Raw genomic sequence first — 13,493 nt, 5'->3', positions numbered from 1 at the left:
ATGTTCCTATAAGTGCCCCAGGCATACTGCCATAAGTGCCCCATCCTCAGGTATGCTCCCATAAGTACCCCAGCCTCAGGTGTGCTTCCACAAGTGTCCCATCCGCAGGTGTGCTACTATAAGTGCCCCAGCCTCAGATATTCTACTATAAGTGCCCCATCCTCAGGTATGCTCCTATAAGTGCCAGAGCCTCAGGTATGTTCCTATAAGTGCCCCAGGTAGGCTCCCATAAGTGCCCCAGCCTCAGGTGTGCTCCTATAAGTGCCCCAGCCTCAGGTATGTTCCTATAAGTGCCCGTGCCTCAGGTATGCTCCTATAAGTTCCTCATACTCAGGTATGCTCCCATAAGTACCCCAGCCTCAGGTGTGCTTCCATAAGTGCCCCATCCTCAGGTATGCTCCTATAAGTGCCAAATCCTCAGGCATGCTATTATAAGTGCCCCAGGCATGCTCCCATGAGTGCCCCATCCTCAGGCGTGCTCCTGCAAGTGCCCCAGCTTTAGGTATGTTCCGATAGGTGCCCCAGCCTCAGGTATGCTGCTATAAGTGTCCCAGCCTTAGGTGTGCTCTCATATGTTCCCCATACTCAGGTGTGCTCCCCAGTAGACCTAGACATTTGGGAGGTTGTGGCTGAAATGCAACAATCCATCTCATAATTGTATTCATTTTTATTTGTATAGTGGACATAAGATACATGAAAGATTAGTAATAAATTCATGAACTTCACTGCAGGAGCCTCACATACTACTGCTGTAGCTAAAAGCACGGGGGGTCATTAGATTCAGGAATACCAAAGACTTGGACCTCGCACAGCTGCAGGTAGGTGTTCTTTTTTGGCAGGATGATGCTGACATATTGGCCCACCATGTTGGTGCACTGGAAGGTCTTGGTGCCCCCGTTGGGTATAGAGGTGACATCTGCACAGCTGTGAGACACAGAAACAATGGTTAATAGTCATAGCATCATTATCACTGATGAGTCAGAGTTATAGGGGGTGCAGAAGAAGCAGTCAACAGCAATCCTACAGAGAAGAATGGAACAGCAGCGTGCATGCCCATTCACCAGTCCATTTATATTGGGTGAGGCACAGGTTCTCCATTCTCATGATAGTTGAGGACCCCCACCAATGAGATAAGGGATGCATTTAAAAAAAAAATCTTTGCACAACCCCATTAAGGTAATTGGAGGATCTTTTATTGAGCCTCAAGCTTTGGTGTGTCTTTGCAGCCCAATGGACTATACTTGGTGTTAGTGTAGACACAGATCAGGTTTGATGGTGACCCTTTCATGGTTTGGTCCATTCAACAGTTGACCCTAGAAGAGACACATGATGTCTATCTTTGACATGACCTCTCTCACTGACATGGCTTATCTGATTTACATGAACTCTCTCATTGACATGAAGTTTACAGTGGACATGACCTCTCTCACTGACATAATCTCTTCCATTAACATGACCTTTTCCATTGACATGACTTCTCTCGTTGACATGAAATCTCTCATTGGCATAACCTCTCCCACTGACATGAAATATCCTGTTGACATGACTTCTCTCGTTGACAAGACCTCTCCCGTTGACATGACCTCTCCCGTTGACATGACCTCTCCCGTTGACATGACTTCTCCCGTTGACATGACTTCTCCCGTTGACATGACTTCTCTTGTTGACACGGCTTCACCCACTAACATGACCTCTCCTGATCACATCACTCCCATTGACATGTATTCCCTAAATGTTAGGTGTGCCCCCATTCTAGAGTTACAGGTCAGTCCTCACCTTGGGTTGTTGTTGCCATTGTTCTCCAGGGAGTTCCCGACCAGGATTTTGGCTCCATTCAGCCTTTCCCCACAGCAGTCCCCTCTGTTAGTGATGATGATGTGGGAGATTCTGTGAGGTCTCAGTAGGTCCACCCTCCACCAGGGAGATGCCTCCTGACTGGTACAGGAGCATGATCCATGGTGGAAATTTGAGTTTAGATTGCCATCTATGGAATTTATGGCAGTGGAGATCCCATTGTATATGGTGGATTGAGTTGCACGACCCTGAAGGGCGACATTTCTGACTGTGTGAGTAAAAAGAGTGAACAACAGAAGATTAAAGTCCGTATTCAGCTGCAGGGTTCGTTACAATGTACCGTATCTGTCAGTCACCTGTGTGTGTTGAAGAAATGACATGACAGGATCTATATATGTAAAGGATACAATGTCTGACGGGCATTACCATTCTGAGCAGCAGCTATCCACAGAATGCACAGGAGGGCGGCGCTATGGAGTAATTCCATATTTCGATGTGATCTACACAAAGCAATAACATTGATAAGTATTCATACAACCAATAGATTCCATCGTTATAGGTTTTACATAGGACTGCAGGTACAGTGCACAACTACAACCCCCAATAGTCCAAGCAGATCGCCATGTGTGGGCTTAAAAATGACAGATTTGTTACCTACTGAACTGCACATTGATTGCATTGTCTATTGGAGCCTACGGAAGTCTGAGATCTCATTAGCTGATATTCTGCTCTCCATGATTTACACTGCAGCTTTGCAAGACCACTCTGATTAATCAGCCTGGCTATTTTGACTACTGAACTCTGACTATAGTAGCTTAGACTATTCTCCGCCCCTCCACCATGATTTATACTGCAGCACAAGCAGACTATAAATACTTAGAGGGTTGACTTCCATTACATCAAGGGCAGAATGATTGCAATCTGCTGTTTTCTACCCATTCTTCTAATTGCGTCTGCCTTATATAGCCAGATCATTTAAATGATACGTTCAGCTCTGCTACATCGAAACACTAGCACAAAGTAAGAATTTCTCTCACCTATGAGCCGGAGCGTCGTCGTGAACCTGGACCGATTGAGTGGCGATCTAGAAGGCAAAGGTGCTTTTATAAGGAGGCACCTGCGGTCACCTGACCAGTCAGACCTCCTGGGTATAATGCCGCCATACTACAATATATTGATTTGCGTAGATGTAATGAATGGAGCGAATGTTGACACAAACCTCGCCGTGATGAATGTGGTCAGCGCCGCCATCCGTGCAGAACTGGAATCCATTATCTGGTGCCATAAAAAAGTCATCTATCACTGGTTCTTATGTGGTACGGCCACTGATCCCATCATTAAAGCCCAGGGGGTGAGATGGAGGTTATCTGTAACATACCAGACGCCCTCTCTGCCAATATTTGTGCCTTCTAACTACTACCCCCAGCGTGCGATACAGGTTTCACTGCATTGTAAATCAACGTACAATCTAAACTGTAATTTCCCATTAACTTTACATATTTTTACAATAATCCACAGTTTAATATGAACTTCCACAGTCAGATCTCCGAGTCCTCTGCTTCCCTTCACACATACAGAGCCTTGAAAAAGTATTCACACCCTTGAACTTTTCCACATTTTTTCACGTTACACCCACAAACTTAGATGTATTTTATTGGGATTGTATGTGACAGACCAGAGATCAGCAACCTCCAGCTGTTCTGAAACTACAACTCCCAGAATCCTCCTTTCACTTCTACGGAAGTTACAAGAACAGCCGGACAAGTGTGTACGCTGGGAATTGTAGTTCCACAAGCACCCGGATTGCCGAAGGTTGCTGATCCCTGTGATAGACCAACACAAAGTAGCAAGTATGTGTGAAGTAAAAAGAAAATGATACATGGTTTTCAAAATGTTTCATAAATAAACATCTGGGAAGTGTGGTGTGCATTAGTATTCAGCCCCCCCGAGTCAGTACTTTGTAGGACCACCTTTCACTGCAAATACAGCTGCTTGGCTTTTGGGGTATGTCTCTACCAGCTTTACACATCTAGAGGCTGACATTTTTCCCCATTCTACTTTGCAGAAGAGCTCGCACTCAGTCAGATTGGATGGAGAACGTCTTGTCACAGATTCTCAGTGGGATTTAGGTCTGGACTGTGACTATGCTTTGTTAGAAATACAGCCACCACTAAATGGAGCTCAGGAGATTACTACATACAGATATATACAGCCACCACTAAATGGAGCTCAGGAGATTACTGCATACAGATATATACAGCTACCACTAGAGGGAGCTCAGGAGATTACTATACAGATCTACAGCACACTAGAGGGAGCTCAGGAGATTACTGCATACAGATATATACAGCCACCACTAGAGGGAGCTCAGGAGATTACTGCATACAGATATATACAGTCACCACTAGAGGGAGTCTCAGGAGATTACTGCATACAGATATATACAGCCACCACTAGAGGGAGCTCAGAGATTACTGCATAACATATAATACAGCCACCACTAGAGGGAGCTCAGGAGATTACTGCATACAGATATATACAGCTACCACTAGAGGGAGCTCAGGAGATTACTGCATACAGATATATACAGCCACCACTAGAGGGAGCTCAGGAGATTACTGCATACAGATATATACAGCCACCACTAGAGGGAGCTCAGAGATTACTACATACAGATATATACAGCCACCACTAGAGGGAGCTCAGGAGATTACTACATACAGATATATACAGCCACCACTAGAGGGAGCTCAGGAGATTACTGCATACAGATATATACAGTCCACCACTAGAGGGAGCTCAGGAGATTACTGCATACAGATATATACAGCCACCACTAGAGGGAGCTCAGGAGATTACTGCATACAGATATATACAGCCACCACTAGAGGGAGCTCAGGAGATTACTACATACAGATATATACAGCCACCACTAGAGGGAGCTCAGGAGATTACTACATACAGATATATACAGCCACCACTAGAGGGAGCTCAGGAGATTACTGCATACAGATATATACAGCCACCACTAGAGGGAGCTCAGGAGATTACTGCATACAGATATATACAGCACCACTAGAGGGAGCTCAGGAGATTACTGCATACAGATATATACAGCCACCACTAGAGGGAGCTCAGGAGATTACTACATAAAGATATATACAGCCACCACTAGAGGGAGCTCAGGAGATTACTGCATACAGATATATACAGCCACCACTAGAGGGAGCTCAGGAGATTACTGCATACAGATATATACAGTCACCACTAGAGGGAGCTCAGGAGATTACTGCATACAGATATATACAGCCACCACTAGAGGGAGCTCAGGAGATTACTACATACAGATATATACAGCCACCACTAGAGGGAGCTCAGGAGATTACTGCATAAAGATATATACAGCCACCACTAGAGGGAGCTCAGGAGATTACTGCATACAGATATATACAGCACCACTAGAGGGAGCTCAGGAGATTACTGCATACAGATATATACAGCCACCACTAGAGGGAGCTCAGGAGATTACTGCATACAGATATATACAGCCACCACTAGAGGGAGCTCAGGAGATTACTGCATACAGATATATACAGCCACCACTAGAGGGAGCTCAGGAGATTACTGCATACAGATATATACAGCCACCACTAGAGGGAGCTCAGGAGATTACTGCATACAGATATATACAGCCACCACTAGAGGGAGCTCAGGAGATTACTGCATACAGATATATACAGCCACCACTAGAGGGAGCTCAGGAGATTACTGCATACAGATATATACAGCCACCACTAGAGGGAGCTCAGGAGATTACTGCATACAGATATATACAGCCACCACTAGAGGGAGCTCAGGAGATTACTGCATACAGATATATACAGCCACCACTAGAGGGAGCTCAGGAGATTACTGCATACAGATATATACAGCCACCACTAGAGGGAGCTCAGGAGATTACTGCATACAGATATATACAGCCACCACTAGAGGGAGCTCAGGAGATTACTGCATACAGATATATACAGCCACCACTAGAGGGAGCTCAGGAGATTACTGCATACAGATATATACAGCCACCACTAGAGGGAGCTCAGGAGATTACTACATACAGATATATACAGCCACCACTAGAGGGAGCTCAGGAGATTACTGCATACAGATATATACAGCCACCACTAGAGGGAGCTCAGGAGATTACTGCATACAGATATATACAGCCACCACTAGAGGGAGCTCAGGAGATTACTGCATACAGATATATACAGCCACCACTAGAGGGAGCTCAGGAGATTACTGCATACAGATATATACAGCCACCACTAGAGGGAGCTCAGGAGATTACTACATACAGATATATACAGCCACCACTAGAGGGAGCTCAGGAGATTACTACATACAGATATATACAGCCACCACTAGAGGGAGCTCAGGAGATTACTGCATACAGATATATACAGCCACCACTAGAGGGAGCTCAGGAGATTACTACATACAGATATATACAGCCACCACTAGAGGGAGCTCAGGAGATTACTGCATACAGATATATACAGCCACCACTAGAGGGAGCTCAGGAGATTACTGCATACAGATATATACAGCCACCACTAGAGGGAGCTCAGGAGATTACTACATACAGATATATACAGCCACCACTAGAGGGAGCTCAGGAGATTACTGCATACAGATATATACAGCCACCACTAGAGGGAGCTCAGGAGATTACTGCATACAGATATATACAGCCACCACTAGAGGGAGCTCAGGAGATTACTGCATACAGATATATACAGCCACCACTAGAGGGAGCTCAGGAGATTACTGCATACAGATATATACAGCCACCACTAGAGGGAGCTCAGGAGATTACTGCATACAGATATATACAGCACCACTAGAGGGAGCTCAGGAGATTACTGCATACAGATATATACAGCCACCACTAGAGGGAGCTCAGGAGATTACTGCATACAGATATATACAGCCACCACTAGAGGGAGCTCAGGAGATTACTGCATACAGATATATACAGCCACCACTAGAGGGAGCTCAGGAGATTACTACATACAGATATATACAGCCACCACTAGAGGGAGCTCAGGAGATTACTGCATACAGATATATACAGCCACCACTAGAGGGAGCTCAGGAGATTACTACATACAGATATATACAGCCACCACTAGAGGGAGCTCAGGAGATTACTGCATACAGATATATACAGCCACCACTAGAGGGAGCTCAGGAGATTACTGCATACAAATATATACAGCTACCACTAGAGGTAGCTCAGGAGATTACTACATACAGAAATATACAGCCACCACTAGAGGGAGCTCAGGAGATTACTGCATAAGCATATATACAGCCACCACTAGAGGGAGCTCAGGAGATTACTACATACAGATATATACAGCCACCACTAGAGGGAGCTCAGGAGATTACTGCATACAGATATATACAGACACCACTAGAGGGAGCTCAGGAGATTACTACATACAGATATATACAGCCACCACTAGAGGGAGCTCAGGAGATTACTGCATACAGATATATACAGCCACCACTAGAGGGAGCTCAGGAGACTACTGCATACAGATATATACAGTCACCACTAGAGGGAGCTCAGGAGACTACTGCATACAGATATATACAGCCACCACTAGAGGGAGCTCAGGAGATTACTACATACAGATATATACAGCCACCACTAGAGGGAGCTCAGGAGATTACTGCATACAGATATTTACAACCACCACTAGAGGGAGCTCAGGAGATTACTACATACAGATATATACAGCCACCACTAGATGGAGCTCAGGAGACTACTGCATACAGATATATACAGTCACCACTAGAGGGAGCTCAGGAGACTACTGCATACAGATATATACAGTCACCACTAGAGGGAGCTCAGGAGACTACTGCATACAGATATATACAGCCACCACTAGAGGGAGTTCAGGAGATTACTGCATACAGATATATACAGTCACCACTAGAGGGAGCTCAGGAGATTACTGCATACAGATATATACAGCCACCACTAGAGGGAGCTCAGGAGATTACAGCATACAGATATATACAGCACCACTAGAGGGAGCTCAGGAGATTACAGCATACGATACAGATATATACAGCCGCCACAGGGGGGAGCTCAGGAGATTACTGTATACAGATATATACAGCCACCACTAGAGGAAGCTCAGGAGATTACAGCATACAGATATATACAGCCACCACTAGAGGGAGCTCAGGAGATTACTGTATACAGATATATACAGCCGCCACAGGGGGGAGCTCAGGAGATTACTGTATACAGATATATACAGCCACCACTAGAGGGAGCTCAGGAGACTACTGGATACAGATATATACAGCCACCACTAGAGGGAGCTCAGGAGACTACTGGATACAGATATATACAGCCACCACTAGTGCACCTTCCTTATTAATGTTTATTATTAATGTTTATAAGTAATTAAAAAGGTTTTCAGATTTTTTTTAGCTCATCAGTATCTGATCGGTGGCGGTCCAACATTCGGAACCCCCGACGATCTGCTGATTAAGAAGGCAGCGGTGCTACTGTGAGTACTGGGGCCTTCTACATTATTCTAAGCCACATGGTGTCACGTTCATCGGTCACGTGGCGTAAGAGCAGCTCAGTCCACATCAAGTTGCAATACCAAGCATGGCCACTATACAATGTATGGCGCTGTGCTTGATGAGCTGTAAAAAGGCTTACCGTAAAGCCGCTGTCTTCTCAAGCATCTAATCGGTGGGGGTCCCAGATGTCAGACCCCCACCTTCCAGATACTGATGACCTATCCCGAGGATAGGTCATCAGTATAAAAAAGTTATAAAAACCTTTTAACTTCTTCCATTTCCCTGGAAACATTTATTCTTATGAGACTATGTTGTGCTGTTCCTCTATTATTCCTGCTAGAAATTATGAATGAATTACCAGCAGTCTGTCAGGAAGGTCCATTGGCTGTTCCCAGTAGGGGGTGTGTCCCTTCTCAGTCTGACACTATCCAGTCAGTGCTGCCCGACTTCTGACTGGCACTCCACCAATATAATCGGGTCCCAACCCAGTCAAGAGCTCAGTAAGAAGACTCTGCGCTCCAAGGAGTAATCGCAAAACACACAAGACCATTGCAGCCAATCACTGGCCTCAGTGGTGCACCGAAAAGGGCAGTGATTGGCTGCAATGGTCACGTTGTCGATGTGATGTCATCACCCCAGCAGGGTAAACAGATCCTGGTAAGTAATGATCTCTTCTTTACTGCAGGCTATACCCCTGTGTTCGCCATTTTCCTCCGGACGACCCCTTGTATTCACGTTATACGCTAACATTTACTCTGATGCCCAGGACGTGTTTCTCATATTACATACTCCATAGACTTTGGTTGCTCTGTATGGCCTCCGGTGCACAGCGTTCAGTCCCCAGACTACTTCACTCTTCTCTTATCCAGGACCTGCATGTAAGGTAATCCTGTGCACCGCCATATACCGCTCGTTCACTGTGATTATCGTCCTACAGTGACATCTAGTGGCCATATAGTGAAATGGCTTCTACTCGTCATCCGTATTATGCTTTTCTTGTGTAAACAGTCATTTTTTCTCTATATACGGACGACACAAAGGTTTTCCGACAATGTTTTGGTGGATTGTATTTTCCAATATCTGAAGAACACCCCAGCGGCCGGACACATTCATGTTCTGTACTGGGCATTGGTGAAATCAACCTCATGGGTTCTGCGATCTCTCCTTGGAACAGTAAATATGACATATGTAGCTGAATAAAGCATTTTATTTCAGTTTATATTCCGGCCTCTTTGTGTGTTTTTCTGCTTACATTCTAACAGAATTTTCCGCCAGTATTGTAGCGCAATATTGAGCCACTTGGGCTACTCCTCTTTTGCTATGAAGTCATGGCTCTTTCCCACTAAGCCTTGCTCACTTTTCTAGTAAACTATAGTAAGCCTAGTTGCACCAATTTGCTCCCCTTTTTGGTGGCCAGCCAGTGGTCCTGCAGAGAAATCCATAACACTCCGTTCTAGTCCCGGACTCTGTTCACTGGTCTACTGGTCAGGGGTGTGGCCAGGTCAAAACATTCGGGGCCCGGAACGTTATGGCTTCAGACTATATATAGCAAGTGGAAGAGGAGGATGGGAGTCAGTTCTTTGTAGGACCACCGTTCACTGCAAATACAGCTGCTTGGATTTTGGAGTATGTCTCTACTTTGCACATATAGAGGCTGAATTTTTTGCCCATTCTTCTTTGCAGAAGAGCTCGCACTCAGTCAGATTGGATGGAGAGCGTCTGAGAACAGTAATTTTCACGTCTTGTCACAGATTCTCAGTGGGATTTAGGTCTGGACTGTGACGTGGCCGTTCTAACACATATATATGCTTTGATCTAAACCGTTCAATTGTTGCTCTGGCTGGATGTTTAGGGTCGTTGTCCTTCAGAAAGGTGAACCTCCACCCCAGTCTCAAGTCTTTTGCAGACTCTAACAAATATTCCAGGATTGCCCTGTATTTAGCTCCATCCATCTTCCCATCAACTCTGACCAGCTTCTCCATCCCTGCTGAAGAAAAGCCTCCCGACAGCATGATGCTGCCACCACAATGTTAGAAATAAAGCCACCACTAAATGGAGCTCCGGAGACTACTGCATACAGATATATACAGCCACCACTAGAGAGAGCTCAGGAGATTACTGCATACAGATATATACAGCCACCACTAGAGGGAGCTCAGGAGATTACTACATACAGATATATACAGCCACCACTAGAGAGAGCTCAGGAGATTACTGCATACAGATATATACAGCCATCACTAGAGGGAGCTCAGGAGATTACTGTATATAGATATATACAGCCACCACTAGAGAGAGCTCAGGAGATTACTGCATACAGATATATACAGCCACCACTAGAGGGAGCTCAGGAGATTACTGTATATAGATATATACAGCCACCACTAGAGGGAGCTCAGGAGATTACTGCATACAGATATATACAGCCACCACTAGAGAGAGCTCAGGAGATTACTGTATACAGATATATACAGCCACCACTAGAGGGAGCTCAGGAGATTACAGAATACAGATATATACAGCCACCACTAGAGGGAGCTCAGGAGTTTACAGCATACAGATATATACAGCCAGCCCTAGAGGGAGCTCAGGAGATTACTGCATACAGATATATACAGCCGCCACTAGAGGGAGCTCAGGAGATTACTGCATACAGATATATACAGCCACCACTAGATGGAGCTCAGGAGATTACTGCATACAGATATATACAGCCACCACTAGATGATGTTCAGGAGATTACTGCATACAGATATATACAGTCACCACTAGAGGGAGCTCAGGAGACTACTATATACAGATATACAGGGAGTGCAGAATTATTAGGCAAGTTGTATTTTTGAGGATTAATTTTATTATTGAACAACAACCATGTTCTCAATGAATCCAAAAAACTCATTAATATCAAAGCTGAATATTTTTGGAAGTAGTTTTTAGTTTGTTTTTAGTTTTAGCTATTTTAGGGGGATATCTGTGTGTGCAGGTGACTATTACTGTACATAATTATTAGGTAACTTAACAAAAAACAAATATATACCCATTTCAATTATTTATATTTACCAGTGAAACCAATATAACATCTCAACATTCACAAATATACATTTCTGACATTCAAAAACAAAACAAAAACAAATCAGTGACCAATATAGCCACCTTTCTTTGCAAGGACACTCAAAAGCCTGCCATCCATGGATTCTGTCAGTGTTTTGATCTGTTCACCATCAACATTGCGTGCAGCAGCAACCACAGCCTCCCAGACACTGTTCAGAGAGGTGGACTGTTTTCCCTCCTTGTAAATCTCACATTTGATGATGGACCACAGGTTCTCAATGGGGTTCAGATCAGGTGAACAAGGAGGCCATGTCATTAGATTTTCTTCTTTTATACCCTTTCTTGCCAGCCACGTTGTGGAGTACTTGGACGCGTGTGATGGAGCATTGTCCTGCATGAAAATCATGTTTTTCTTACCTTGCAGACTTCTTCCTGTACCACTGCTTGAAGAAGGTGTCTTCCAGAAACTGGCAGTAGGACTGGGAGTTGAGCTTGACTCCATCCTCAACCCAAAAAGGCCCCACAAGCTCATCTTTGATGATACCAGCCCAAACCAGTACTCCACCTCCACCTTGCTGGCATCTGAGTCGGACTGGAGCTCTCTGCCCTTTACCAATCCAGCCATCTGGCCCATCAAGACTCACTCTCATTTCATCAGTCCATAAAACCTTAGAAAAATCAGTCTTGAGATATTTCTTGGCCCAGTCTTGACGTTTCAGCTTGTGTGTCTTGTTCAGTGGTGGTCGTCTTTCAGCCTTTCTTACCTTGGCCATGTCTCTGAGTATTGCACACCTTGTGCTTTTGGGCACTCCAGTGATGTTGCAGCTCTGAAATATGGCCAAACTGGTGGCAAGTGGCATCTTGGCAGCTGCACGCTTGACTTTTCTCAGTTCATGGGCAGTTATTTTGCGCCTTGGTTTTTCCACACGCTTCTTGCGACCCTGTTGACTATTTTGAATGAAACGCTTGATTGTTCGATGATCACGCTTCAGAAGCTTTGCAATTTTAAGAGTGCTGCATCCCTCTGCAAGATATCTCACTATTTTTGACTTTTCTGAGCCTGTCAAGTCCTTCTTTTGACCCATTTTGCCAAAGGAAAGGAAGTTGCCTAATAATTATGCACACCTGATATAGGGTGTTGATGTCATTAGACCACACCCCTTCTCATTACAGAGATGCACATCACCTAATATGCTTAATTGGTAGTAGGCTTTCAAGCCTATACAGCTTGGAGTAAGACAACATGCATAAAGAGGATGATGTGGTCAAAATACTAATTTGCCTAATAATTCTGCACGTAGTGTATACAGCCACCACTAGAGGGAGCTCAGGAGATTACAGCATACAGATATATACAGCCACCACTAGAGGGAGCTCAGGAGATTACTGCATACAGATATATACAGTCACCACTAGAGAGAGCTCAGGAGATTACTGCATACAGATATATACAGTCACCACTAGAGGGAGCTCAGGAGATTACTGTATACAGAAAAATACAGCCACCACTAGAGAGAGCTCAGGAGATTACTACATACAGATATATACAGTCACCACTAGAGGGAGCTCAGGAGATTACTGCATACAGATATATACAGTCACCACTAGAGAGAGCTCAGGAGATTACTGCATACAGATATATACAGCCACCACTAGAGATAGCTCAGGAGATTACTGCATATTGATATATACAGTCACCACTAGAGGGAGCTCAGGAGATTACTGCATACAGGTATATACAGCCACCACTAGAGGGAGCTCAGGAGATTACTGCATATAGATATATACAGTCACCACTAGAGGGATCTTAGGAGATTACTGCATACAGATATATACAGTCACCACTAGAGGGATCTTAGGAGATTACTACATACAGATATATACAGCCACCACTAGAGGGATCTCAGAAGATTACTGCATACAGATATATACAGTCACCACTAGAGGGAGCTCAGGAGATTACTGCATACAGATATATACAGCCACCACTAGAGGGAGCACAGGAAATTACTGTATACAGATATATACAGCCACCACTA

At 44.6% G+C, this 13,493-nt stretch overlaps 1 protein-coding gene across 1 annotated transcript; it reads right to left on the bottom strand.

Annotated features, from left to right (window-relative positions):
• Positions 1-652: 652 nt before the first annotated feature.
• LOC122935190 (fucolectin-4-like) lies at positions 653-9,216 on the bottom strand. The gene is made up of 5 exons (XM_044290953.1): positions 9,193-9,216; positions 2,832-2,878; positions 2,221-2,294; positions 1,777-2,062; positions 653-924 (listed from the first exon to the last, which is right to left on the bottom strand). The coding sequence occupies exons 3-5, from the start codon at positions 2,279-2,281 to the stop codon at positions 756-758; spliced, it is 516 nt and encodes a 171-aa protein (XP_044146888.1). The 5' UTR covers positions 2,282-2,294; positions 2,832-2,878; positions 9,193-9,216; the 3' UTR covers positions 653-755.
• Positions 9,217-13,493: the final 4,277 nt, after the last annotated feature.

This window comes from Bufo gargarizans, chromosome 4 (genome assembly GCF_014858855.1).
Source record: "Bufo gargarizans isolate SCDJY-AF-19 chromosome 4, ASM1485885v1, whole genome shotgun sequence".
In the NCBI taxonomy this organism is placed as follows: domain Eukaryota; kingdom Metazoa; phylum Chordata; class Amphibia; order Anura; family Bufonidae; genus Bufo; species Bufo gargarizans.
This window is presented reverse-complemented; position numbering and strand designations above follow the sequence as displayed.